Consider the following 12,709-nt stretch of genomic DNA (forward strand, 5'->3'; position numbering starts at 1 on the left):
GTGACCTTTAATTTTGCTAAAATATTAAGAATTGAATATATAAAGTTTCGTTTCAGAAGACAATATCTTACATTTATTCAACTTCTAAGTTAAAGAGAAAAATTCTTAAGTATTATATATGAGCATAGACATGATTATTTGTATGCATATAAATATTCATTTTAAATAAGACAGTTTTAACTGAATTAAGCAAAGTATTGATATGTACTTTGCAGTTAAAAAAAAGTGATTCCACTGTCTTAGAATTTTTTCACATTAAAATCAATCTCGGTTATTTCAATCTTATGTTGTTGTCTAAAACGTAGTCTTATTTTAATTATGTTGCGGTGGATCAGGATCATTAGGGTTTCCTCCCATTTGTCTTCTTATAGTTTCCATCAATTCTAGATTTTCGCTCTGCATTTCTTGTGCTAATTGTAATCCCCTAAAAAGGAAGAAGTAATAAAATTTAATTAATGACTTCTTCTTGTTAAGAATCGATAGGATTAGATTAAATTTACGCTTCTATTAATGCTTCCATACGCCGTTCTCTATGTTCAACGTTCGTCCTTGAGAAGAGGTTACTTATTATATTCTGCATAGCTGGGTCCGATAGTATTTGCTGTACCATACTCATTAGAGCAGGATTATTATACATAGCACTTAAATCTGGCAATGATCCTGTTGTTCCACCCAATCCCATATTACAAACACATTGTCGAGCCAATTTCTCTTCTGCCAGTTGCAAATTGTTTCGATGACTTTCATTATCTGGTTCCATCTCCAAAGCCTTTTGATAGCTTTCCTTCGCTTCTTTGTGCCTCTCTAAACTCGAATATGCCAAACCTAAACGTCCGTATGCTTTACTGTACATAGGATCGATAGATAATGCAGTATGGCAATCTTTAATAGCTTGATGATGATTTCCGAGTTTACTATAAACTGCAGCTCGATTGCAATAATAAACTGCATTATGTGCGTTCAATTCAATTGCCCTAAAAACAATATTAAATTGTATAATTGAATATATCCGACGAAGTAATGGAATAATCAGTTACACTAATTCATTGAATGACATACTTGGTATAATTGTTAATGGCTTCTTCAAGTTTTTCTGCTTTTACAAGAGCATTACCCTCATTTTTATATCTTTCAGCTTCAGCTTTTGCCTCGGGCGTAGCTTCTGGACCAAGATCTGGCTTAGCATTCTCTACAGCAGCTTTGTAAACTTCATACAAGTTAAATTTTGCAGGTGTATCACTAGCTTGTACGCTATATGCTGTTTCTAAACATTGAATTGCTACTTCAAGACTTTCACGCGAATCTGCTGTAATATCCCCATCCTCCAACTGATGGGTCAGAAACTGAACTATTGCAGCAACTAGTCCTTTGACAGCCATTACTTGTCAAAGAAATGCGTTGATCTATAAAAAAAAAGTTAATAATATATAAGATGAATATTTAAAATATAATAATTATCAAATACAATCAAATTAATTAAATGTAGTATCGATTATCGAAGTTTTGCTTTTTATGCAAATTCATCGTCGCGTAATATTGAAGGAATAATGAAGGAATTTTAATTAAATAAAAATCTGGGTAGTTGTATATGTGCGCGTTGTTATAACTAAGTCGGTTATTTCAAAGATGAAAAATCTTTTTTATCAATTGATATCCGCAAACAAAAACTGTAGAATATGATTTTCTATATAACAATATTTAATGATATTAAAAAGATTCGTGATTAAGTACACAAAATTAATATGGAAAACGAAGAGAAATAAAAAGAAAAAGAAGGGGGGAGGAAGAAAGACACGTACACCGATCTATAACTTTGAACCGTTATTTGAGGCGCAGTAATTCCTCGTAAAAAAATGTTTTTTCTTATAGATAAACTTTTCATTCGTTACCGTTTGATATGGTGTATAGTACCACTGTTTTTTAGTATAGTGTTTAATACAATCCAGTACCTTTAGTGTCAATGGCTTAAAATTTCGTGATGTCTCTGCTTGTGTCCGCTGGTCGAGTCTAACTTAACTTTTTTGTCATAAAGTACCAAAGAGTGGGGGTAGTATCTATAATTTTGGTAATTTATGATTTGTTACATTTCTTTGGAAAATCTGAAGGCGTGAAATACATAACGAATCGACAAAAATATTATTTTTATCAAATTGTTTTCTTGTTCTTTAGAAGCTAGAATGAAATTCTAAATTTCTATTGGTTAAATCTATTGAACTAATGGATGTGCCGAGATACGAACCAATCAATGCTTCAGAATAAGGATCGATTAGTATCTTAGAATATTGACCAATCAATGTTCTGTACTAAAGACCAATCAGTGTCCTGCATTAAGGACCAATCAGTAAAAACTAGCATTAGTTTGCTATTTCATATTCGTCGTATGTTCACGATGTTACTGATCGATGTAATAATAACCGGATGAATTGTGTTTTAATTCCAGAATATTAATGACATATAGCATTGAATAACACATAATGAAGATTAAATAGCAGTGACGTAAAAATCTTTTTCAAATACGATTGTGTCACTTATAAGCGATACGTTCTTTCGAATCTTTTTTCATTTCGTCATAGTTGGCTATAGTTATATCCACAATGTTATTAGAGAAAATAATAAATCAAATAACGAAGTTACAATGTTTGAAGAGAAACTTTGAAATGATTATTAAATAAATATTTAGAATCATAATTACTGATCAAGGTAAATCAAATAATTCTTCTTTAAATATAATTAAATTTTAAAATATTTCTACTAAATATCATTATGAATTTATTATAAATATTATAACGAAAAATAAAAATGTTTAAATTCGAACGATAATTAAAGTATTATCGTAATTTATGTCGTCGTATTTTTTTTTTAATAATTAGCCGTCCATGAAACGTAAAGGTCATGTTCGTCGTTTCGACGATAACTGTTATATTTAATATAGTGAAATGTCTAATGCAATAGCTTCGTGTAATATTCATCGTAAAAAAAGAAATGTCAACATATTTTGATAAAATATTATAATAGGCATGATACATCAACTGATCAAAGGATAGATAAAAGACGATACTATATTTCGTAATATATAATTCATTTAAAATATGAGTTAAATCATCGATCTTTTTAGTCTAATGATATTTGCATGTTTAAATAAATTTATTCACATAGATACAATATATACGTTCCTTTTCATTATCAAGAGGAATGAGTCAAATGACTAATGCTTACGAATTTTTTGATTTTGACACTTTCTAATGATATGATGCTGATGTACTATTAATTCTAATTGTATACAATTTACATATAAATATATGCTTACATGTATATACACACAGGTGTATATATATATAAAATATATTAATATACATGTACATATAAGCTCTTAAAGATACGTCGCGATCAATGACGCACGATGAAAAAAAGAAAAAAAAAATGGAGGAAAAAAAATAGGGATACGATAAGGTAACATAATAAATGCAATGTTAGGTGACGAAGGAAATTCAATGAATATTCAAGTAGCTATTTTTTTTTTTCTCTATATTTCGACAATTTTTCATGGTTAAGTAGTTATGTGTATTACTTTGACACTTCCTTAGATGCATAATCATACTTTTAAGAATAATTTTTTTAACATTATCGACGATAAGAAATGGCAGCATTTTTAACATAAGAATTAAGCGCACGTGAAAATATCCGCAAATTTCTTCGAACTTGCGTCGAACAAGTATCGTTCTGTTTTCATTGAGTTTTCGGTAACGAACAGTAAGTAATAAGCAAATTTCCGAACTACATTTTGTGCCCTAAAACGTAACGTTTTTATTTTTTAATTTTTCAATTTCGTAAATTTTTTACCAGGCCAATACTTTAGGCATATTTATTTTATAATTTATCTGTGAACGGATAATCGAAGAGCTAAGAATTAAACGATGAAAATTTCAACGTTATTATTCTTGTTCGTGCTGTTCATCTGTGGACTTCATGGTCTATCCGATGCAGCTAGTATTCCAACAGGAAGAACAGGTAGATTTATTTTTTTTTTATTTTTTACGAATAATTGATCTATTTTTATCTTCTCGCATACGGCTACTCTCTTTCCTAATATTTATTTCGAAGAAATCATTCGTTATCTCATTCTCTTATCACATTTTCTTCCACGTTTTATTCTAATCAAGCAGATTAAATTTGAAAATAAAAAAAAAAAAAAAAGGAAAAAGAAAAAAGAAAGAGAAAAGAGATGGACAGGATGGAATTTGAGTTTAGCACGAGTGCTTTTTCGAAAGGTTTGATACTTGATTAATAAAAAGATCTAAGGATCTAAATTAGTTTTAACAGAAGATTATTTCAGAAGACACGACATCAAGCAACGAAAATATCGTTCCAATGATGAATAATAATGGAACCGATATTATCAATATTCTTCAAGAAATGATAATCAAAACGATTTATTCGTTCGCCCGAGCAATGAAAAATCTACTTGGTGAACTTTTCTCGCCGTTTCTAAATCTCTTAGAAAGAAGCCTAAATACATTGGAAGAGTTGTTGTCCGAAATTGTGCGTACTGTGGCACCAACGTTCAACCAAATCTGCAATTACGTTTGCCATTTTCTGAAGCAACTGCTTGATTATCTTGAAAGCATTTCGAATAATTCGGAACCTATTTCTTCTCTTATACCATTATTACCACCATCATCATCATCGTCATCATCACCACCACCACAACTATTATTACCACAATCATCATCACCACCAAAACTATTATCGCTACAATCATCATCATCACCACAACCTTCTTTTTCATTACCGAATATTTATCATGATTAATGAAGATCCGATTCGATTATGATCCCCTTATTATCGCCAAATATCTTAATATGTCCACAGAAATTGGATTCAATGACGTTAACTTACTTTCAAGCATCAGCAATCTTTTCCAATGTAACCTATTGGAATCGGATGAAATACCTTCTGCTATCCAAATTTCAACGAATCCTATAGGAAGTTTGAGAACAGCCTTTTGTTTTACACTTGAAAGAATTATTGATACTATAAAGAAGATACGGAATAATAATTCTTTGCAGTCTATTGAAATAATATTTGATAATATTCTACCGACGTTAAAGGAGCTCCTGGTGAATTTGTCTGATAGTAATATTCTTCCACCACCATCTTCTTATTTGATACGTAATTTGTTAATGTTATACGATGTGAGCCGTTTGATGAGAAGCACTATATAAGATTTTTTAATCATTATTCTTCCTCTCTCTCTCTATATATATGTATGTGTGTGTGTGTGTGTGTGTATGTGTATATATATATATATATATTTCGGCAAAATTATTCACGAAAGATTATTGTACATATAAATTTCAAATGCATTGATATTGAGAAAGATTGAACACGATTATTGTTTTATGCTTTTATATCTTTTTTCTTTTTTCTTTTCTTAATAAATCTTCAGCAAAATTTAATACACATACATACATATATATATATGAGTATATTATATAGAGTGTTAATTATACTATTAATTGTACTTTATTACAATTTTACATTAACACAGTTATCTTCGGTCAGAGATTTCTTTTTCTGTCGGCGAAAGTTTAACGTAATTGAGCAAAATTACGAAAGAATTTCGAAAAAAAATATTTTTAATGGTGACTGATAAATAAATGCGGGTTGAAAGTATTCTTGGCGCAATATAAGAAACCTTATAAAGTATATACATATAGTACATATTAAAAGTATCATATTATACTGTACAAGAAGACATCAGTGATTTAAAAACCAGTCATCAAAATTCTATTAAGATTTTTGGATCTATTATCATATATTGTATTTTGAATCGTATGTTCCTGTGCAATTTACTAATGAAACTTTCTAAACGAGTTGCTATCCAATATGAGCTTATAGAAAGGTTGTTATGATGAAAATTATATTATAGAATTATGTAAGACATCTTTTTTTCAACAAACTCATTAAGTTAGTTTTGAAAGCGTCATATCTATATACATAGATATAATTTGGAGAAAAACAATTATGGCGTTTTAGAAAAATATGACTTAACAAAAATGATTTTTTATCACAATATAACGCAAAATGTATATTTATTGTTTACTGTTAACAAAAAAAAAAAAGAAAAAGAGAATAGTATGAAATTAGAGTTACTCGTTGGCGAGTTATTCTCACGGTTTTTGTCAAATCAGGAGATATGACAATGAAAGTTCTCGTAATCGATCGACTTTATGTAAATTACGTTTCGATCCAGTCGTTTATACGACATCATTGATCCGTATAAAGGGGTAGAGACGATATGCAGACTGACGGGTAGACGCGGACGGGCCCGACAGGAAATTGCATCTGAATCGATTTGGCTAGCCTGTCAAGAGTAAAGGGATCACATCAAAATTTGTATCTCCTATTTGACAATTTTAATTATTTAAGAAAAATAAAAATAAATGGGAAAGGAAAGCAAAGAAAGAGAGATCGTGATTTTTCTTTTGTATGTATTCAAAATTCTTTTAATTTATTATAAATGGTTATAATATATTGTAATTATATAAAATATATTATTAAAGAGTAAATTATACTATATTAGTATAATATAATAATTTAATATAGTATAATATATATTTCTTTTTTAATTATTATATTATACAATTATTATAATATATCATATAATTTTTCTAATATAACTATTCCTATAATAAATAATCTATATTCCTTAGAAAAAAGATATTTTGTTAAAATTTAAAGGTAAATCACGTAATAGTCCTTATCTCGAGAACTAATTTTATGTTTTACGTGGCTTCGACGTACAGGCAGACGATAATAAACATACACATATACATACGTATATATGTATTCATTCTACATAATAACGTTACTGTTGCCGTTGCATAAGACGAAGGACATCACGCCGGATGCGTGCTCATAGACGAGCTCGTATGCGTACTTTACAGAATCAACGATTCTGCAATAATCCTATACACGTTATCTTCCTTTACAAACGATAATATCGATCTTACACGTGCCACGATCACGTTTTCTCAGTTCCGTTTTCTCTCTTTCGAATATCTACATCAAAATGAGAAACTTAGAAATATCGTACTTTAAAGTACGTACATGACTATAACTTAAGACATATAATACATAGAGTATAATTGTACAATTACTATGCCGTTTATTTTATCTATTAAGTAAATAACGAATTAATCGAAACTAATTACTATAATACATAGATATTAATTAATTAAGATATTCAGAAATTCATTATGTTAAAAAAAAAAAAGACAAATTGGAGAAAAAGGATTAAGTTTACAAACAAAATTGCAATTTGATTCATAACTAAAATTGAGAGATTAGATACATTTAGGTATTAAATCATGATAATAATAAGATACATAATTAAGTATGCAACAACGAGAGATCTTTAAAAACAACATCAATGACGAATATATCTATTTATGCATATGCAATGTATAGATAAGTGGATATATCACATATATAGACATATACATATAAAGGTATAAGGATTACAACCCATATAACAAATATCGCTATTTATTCTTCTTGGGTGACGTCAGTCACATCAGCAATGTATTCATTTCAAAATACTATTATTAAAGAGATATCTACTAAATATATCCATTAGTGCATATTTGGACAACTATAACAAAAATTAGGAACGGAGGTGACTAATTTTTCTAGATGAAGGAGGAAATAAGTTTTGCATTATGTAATTTATTATATGCAAAAAAAAAACTGAAATAAGAAAAGAATAAATTTTATTATAATTATCATAGTAATTAATTATTTGACTTTGTTGTTTCAATAATGAAGAAACAAAATCGAAGAAATAAAAATATAAATTAATTCCTTTTATTAGTCATCACTATTGACTTCCCTTGTCATAGTTCTTTCTTTTCTTCTTTTTTATACTCTTTTTTCTCTTTTTTTTTTTGTTTGACAAACCGTTCACATTCCTATGCATATACCTACATTTTCAAAGGCAATTGCGTAAGCAGTGATAACGATAGACGACCACTCGAGCACGTAAATGAACCTACGGCCTCGATTCGGCGAGCCTTTCTACAGATGGAAATATACGTTAGTATGGTACCCGTGGGACCTACCTTGTCTCTTTTGTGTGACACCATTTTCAAATGATTAGCGTAATGGATAACCGAAATTGCAGCTGATAAAAGAAATAATATAGTGGTAATATATCACTTACCACTGACTAATAATGAATATTCATATTTCGGATGTCAATGATATTCCTAAAAGAAACTCATTTTTATTTTCATCTAATCATATTAAATTCTAATCTAATTATATAGTTACATGAAAATTTTATATTGAAAATATGACAATCAATAATTTTGTCTTTTATTAAAAAAAAAAAAAAAGTAACGAATATAATTAAATAGATATTTGGATTTAATAAATAAAATTATTGTGATTAATATGATTCATTTAGATTATAATTATAATCACATGTTAAATAATCTTGAAAAAATATATTACACATATATATATATATATATGTATAATATATATAATATAAAATATATACAACGACACAATATAGAAAAAAACGTAATACGTATTATTAAAGAGGGGTGACTAATTGCGATTGCAGGTGATGAGGGAAACAGAGAGGTGAAGAGGGAGAAGCCTATCGCGATCGTTTGTGGACCACCGAGCGCGTCCTGCTCGTCTTCGCAGGAACACCTTTTTTTTCTACGACAATGCACCTCGATATATAGTTTTGCCCACATCCCGTGAGTAGAGTCAGTCGTAATACGAACGCGAGAACGGAATTGTCATTCGTTTGTTGTCAGACGACGAACGAGTTCTTTTTTATTTTTTTATATATTAAAAAAAAAAAAAGAGAAAAAAAGAAGAATAGGATTTTCGATTGGCGGGCATGAGGATGAACAAAAATCGGCCGATTGAAGAAAACGGTGTAAATGATTGGTGTCGAAGAAAATTAATTACAAATACGAGATAGATAAAGCAGCCGTACTAACTACGGCGAAGAAGAAATTATGTAACGACGAAGTTATAGTGCGCACGAAGGAAGGACGCGTTAGATCATTTGATAAATATTACTAATTTATAGATTTTCCAATCGTTTAGCATAAAAAGTTTTGTTGAAAGGATGCCTGGACGTTCGCCTTCCCTGATATTTCTTCTTCTTCTCATCGTCGTCGTCATCTTGTCGATCATTTGTACAGGTGTTGCATTATGTTTTATCACGGTTTCTTTTCTGTTTTTCTTTCTTTTTTTTTTCAACCACGTTTATATTACGTCATTGAAATATTCTTGATGCAACGTTTGTTATGTTTGGAAGAATCAGAGGATGCTCTTCTCCCTCTTGTTTCGATCTCAAATTTTTTTTTCTTTTTCTTTTTTTAGGATCATCTCAAAGTTGTCAGGATACCGCTTGGGAAAAAGTTAGTGGAGCTAGACCTGAGTATACTATTTCTAAAGTTGCTTTGTTCAGTGGTGAAGATGCACATGGTATTGTTATCCCTTGCTTCGAAAGGTATAATACATCATTTTTCATTAATTTTCATATGATTTTATATTTAATTGTAATCTGATTCAGGTGTAAACGAATTAATTGCACTGCCTTCGTGATCGACATCGAAAGAAGTCTCTGCTATAGTGTCGAAGTTGAAGGTGACGAGTTTGTTCCAGAATCAAACTCTATATTTTATCAAGAAGTTTGTATAAAAGGTATCAATAACGTTTTTTTTCCACATGTTCGTTGAATATTCATTCGAAATATATTGCAGTATCTAACGCTTGTAAAGAAAAGAAACTATGGCAAGTAGAAAGAACATTGGGAGCTATTTTACTCGATGTTGCCTCTGTTTGGTTACCGCAAGCTATGCGAAGAAATCGATGCTATGAAATGTGTATTAATGCAGGTAAATTAAAATTTACATGATCAATATCCTTGATATCATTAAAAAAAAAAAAAAAAAAAAAAAAAAAAGAATAAATCGATCAAAAAAATTCGATCTTATGTCGTCGTCACTTACAAAATTAAATTCATCGGAATATGAACTTACGCGAATTTTTATTTTCAGGTGGTGCCTGTAAATCAGCACAATTTCGTACATCAAAAGCATTATCGATAAATAACACATTGGGAAGATGTGCCTTATCGATGGCCGAAAGGAGTATCAGGCCTCAGGCTTATAGGGCTTCCATGTATAGAGACGAGTACCTGCAACATCAGTGTCATGATATACGTAAGTAAAATCTGTAAAAAACTTGATTAAAAAATCTTATAATAACATATTTACATCATTTATATTAAATATATATTTTTTATTGTAATCATTTAACAAAAGGAAAAAAAGATTATTGCAAATATATCGTCTATCGATAAATCTAAAAAACGTATTATGTTTCAGTGAAAATGGATTATTGTTCCTATGCTGAATTTTCGAATGTAACTCTGCCGTATTCAGATCTTGAATTACCTGGTGTTGATAAACGAGAGGTATTGAATATTTAATTAGAATTTATATATATATTAATACTAGTTTATAATGAAAGTAATATATTAAACAGTGCGAAACTAGATGCGATCTCGGCGAAGATGGTTTCATCTGTAGAAGTTACACAGTTGTATACACCTCAAACAAGAAACCAATTTGTCGATTGCATTCAGAAGATACATTGAGTCTTGGTACCAGTTCACTTGTTAGCACATCTAACAGTATTTACAAAGAACGAGAGCCTTGTTTAGATGGTGAGTTCTTTTAAATAAATACTTCAGCGTTTGTTCCAACTGCAAAATTACAAGATATCGTCATTCAGTTAAGGTACGATGCAGTGACACTACGTTAACAGTCACTTTGATTACGATGGAACCTTTCGAAGGTAGACTCTATGCCAATGGTTATGGAAATGATTGTGGTATTCAAGGTACTGGTCGAAATGTAACAATACTAACACTGCCTTTACCAAAAACCGAGGAATTGGATATGTCTCAAATTCCATGTGGTTTTACGCCAGCATTTTCAATCGATAATGAAAATCGGTGAGTTGTCTACAAATCATTTCGTCAAGGATTGCATTAATATTTTCGATAATTTACAGAACTAGGACGATGATATGGGCTACCATAGTCGTACAGTTCAATCCTATCATTCAAAGACTGGGTGATCAAGCAGTTAAAGTTGGATGTACTATAGGTGAACAAGATATTCCACAGCCTAGAAACGTATCAGTAGAATCGAGTTTAAATTTTGCTGATCCCAAGTGAGCACTGTTTCGTGTCTTACGAAATATATTATGTATTTTACTTTTTTCCAAATCGTAATAACGTCTTTAGCGCAGGAGTACCACCAATTTCAACAATCGTAATGAACGCATCATCGGAAGTACCAATGATAACTATGAGAATTTTAAACGAGAATCATCAGGATGCAGTCGTTACGAAATTGGGAGAAAGGCTGACTCTTAGAATTGAAATTAAGCCGGCTGATGGTATGTCGTTGGTTAAGTATCTTATCTTCGTAGATTTGATCAATCATTCGTATTGTATTTTTTTTCTCTCTGTCTCTTTCTTCAAAAAGGGCAATTAAGCATGATCGAATTTGATAAATGATAGATATAAAAGTAAACATGGAATTAAATAGAATTTCAAGTATTTTAGGTCCATATGATATCATGGCTGGACATCTAGTAGCTAGTAGTGCAACAGGGCATTGGTCTTATCTTCTACTTAACGAAATTGGATGTCCTACGGATCCAACAACCTTTCCAGCGTTATCCAAAGATCCGATCGATAATCGTTCACTCATTGGAACTTTTACCGCGTTCAAATTTCCTGAAAGTCAATTGGTCAGATTCAACGTTATTGTTAAATTTTGTTTAGATAAATGCGAGCCGGTAAGTCAACATTTATCATTATTGAATTCAATACAAGAATATATAATTGGAAGTTTTTCTTTTCCATTTTTAAGACACATTGCGAAGGAAATCGTGTCTCTTATGGAAGAAGGAAACGAACGTCGACAGTTATTGCATCAACGTCGGAGCCTTATATTGCTGCTGAGGTAACTGAAATTTTCAGGAACAAAACACCAGATGAACTACCATTACAACTGTCTATCATAGTTCAGAGTCCTGTGATTTTTGCGGATCCTCTACGGTCCAGGGATAATACTACTCCCGATACTATTCTAATAGCTGGTGGACGTAAGTCTAATCGTCGATTGACGACGATTTATTTATCTTTTAATTCATTTTTAAATTATTCTTTTTATCGGTGTTACGTTCTTTTTTTTTTATAGACTCCATCGATGGACTACTCTGCGTAGATGCCGGTTTAGTTTTAGGTTTACTCATCTTTTGGCTGATCATTCAAATAGTTTTGATAGCCTCTTGCCTCTTGGCGATTGGACGATACAGAAGAATGGCCATAAGAGCAGAAGAAGACAGAGCTGATATATTGGCTAGACATCTTTATGGTATTCATGGAGGAAACTTTGAAATTGCTCGAAGGGTCAGATGGGCTGATAGAAATAATTCTTCGATCAGTTGATTTACTATCGTTCGCTGAAATCTTTAATCACTGCTGCACATTTTCTTTCCTTATTTCTTTATCTCTTTCTCGTTTTTTTTGTACATTAACCATATTGACAATAATAATAATAATAATGAATAATAAATATCGTAAGATATTCGAGCGAAA

At 30.5% G+C, this 12,709-nt stretch overlaps 2 protein-coding genes and 1 long non-coding RNA gene across 8 annotated transcripts; 2 read left to right on the forward strand and 1 right to left on the reverse strand.

The window, feature by feature from the left end:
* Nucleotides 1–45: 45 nt before the first annotated feature.
* LOC127067518 (small glutamine-rich tetratricopeptide repeat-containing protein alpha) lies at nucleotides 46–2,110 on the reverse strand. 4 transcript variants are annotated; one of them, XM_051002534.1, is made up of 4 exons: nucleotides 1,950–2,110; nucleotides 1,060–1,403; nucleotides 523–974; nucleotides 46–424 (listed from the first exon to the last, which is right to left on the reverse strand). In XM_051002534.1, exons 2-4 carry the CDS (start codon nucleotides 1,377–1,379, stop codon nucleotides 411–413), a joined length of 786 nt encoding a protein of 261 aa, XP_050858491.1. In that variant the 5' UTR covers nucleotides 1,380–1,403; nucleotides 1,950–2,110; the 3' UTR covers nucleotides 46–410. The 4 variants fall into 4 exon arrangements, with proteins under 4 accessions (XP_050858491.1, XP_050858488.1, XP_050858489.1 ...); XM_051002531.1 differs by having other exon boundaries at nucleotides 501–974; XM_051002532.1 differs by having other exon boundaries at nucleotides 501–974; nucleotides 1,890–2,090.
* Nucleotides 2,111–3,606: 1,496 nt separating this feature from the next.
* Nucleotides 3,607–6,174, forward strand: LOC127067596 (uncharacterized). The gene is made up of 3 exons (XR_007782669.1): nucleotides 3,607–3,750; nucleotides 3,844–4,008; nucleotides 4,870–6,174. It is a non-coding gene; the product is annotated as an uncharacterized LOC127067596 (long non-coding RNA).
* A 2,592-nt stretch (nucleotides 6,175–8,766) lies between these two features.
* Nucleotides 8,767–12,709, forward strand: LOC127067585 (uncharacterized). 3 transcript variants are annotated; one of them, XR_007782668.1, is made up of 14 exons: nucleotides 8,767–9,227; nucleotides 9,409–9,538; nucleotides 9,602–9,732; nucleotides 9,792–9,926; nucleotides 10,089–10,253; nucleotides 10,419–10,507; nucleotides 10,579–10,759; nucleotides 10,828–11,050; nucleotides 11,110–11,271; nucleotides 11,345–11,499; nucleotides 11,669–11,904; nucleotides 11,979–12,071; nucleotides 12,133–12,213; nucleotides 12,309–12,458. XR_007782668.1 is itself a non-coding variant. In XM_051002675.1 (13 exons), exons 1-13 carry the CDS (start codon nucleotides 9,152–9,154, stop codon nucleotides 12,557–12,559), a joined length of 2,169 nt encoding a protein of 722 aa, XP_050858632.1. In that variant the 5' UTR covers nucleotides 8,768–9,151; the 3' UTR covers nucleotides 12,560–12,709. The 3 variants fall into 3 exon arrangements, 2 of the variants coding, with proteins under 2 accessions (XP_050858632.1, XP_050858633.1); XM_051002675.1 differs by having other exon boundaries at nucleotides 8,768–9,227; nucleotides 11,979–12,213; nucleotides 12,309–12,709; XM_051002676.1 differs by lacking the exons at nucleotides 8,767–9,227; nucleotides 9,409–9,538 and having other exon boundaries at nucleotides 9,602–9,719; nucleotides 11,979–12,213; nucleotides 12,309–12,709.

The sequence above is a fragment of the Vespula vulgaris genome, chromosome 11 (assembly GCF_905475345.1).
Source record: "Vespula vulgaris chromosome 11, iyVesVulg1.1, whole genome shotgun sequence".
Classification (NCBI taxonomy): Eukaryota; Metazoa; Arthropoda; class Insecta; order Hymenoptera; family Vespidae; genus Vespula; species Vespula vulgaris.

Coding starts and splice junctions, on each gene's coding strand:
- LOC127067518 (XM_051002531.1), bottom strand. CDS start 1,379: ATGGCTGTCAAAGGACTAGTTGCTGCAATAGTTCAGTTTCTGACCCAT. Junction 975..1,059: donor GCCATTAACAATTATACCAA/GTATGTCATTCA, acceptor TATTGTTTTTAG/GGCAATTGAATTGAACGCAC. Junction 425..500: donor ATGGAAGCATTAATAGAAGC/GTAAATTTAATC, acceptor CTTCCTTTTTAG/GGGATTACAATTAGCACAAG.
- LOC127067585 (XM_051002675.1), top strand. CDS start 9,152: ATGCCTGGACGTTCGCCTTCCCTGATATTTCTTCTTCTTCTCATCGTC. Junction 9,539..9,601: donor GTTATCCCTTGCTTCGAAAG/GTATAATACATC, acceptor AATCTGATTCAG/GTGTAAACGAATTAATTGCA. Junction 11,500..11,668: donor TGAAATTAAGCCGGCTGATG/GTATGTCGTTGG, acceptor CAAGTATTTTAG/GTCCATATGATATCATGGCT.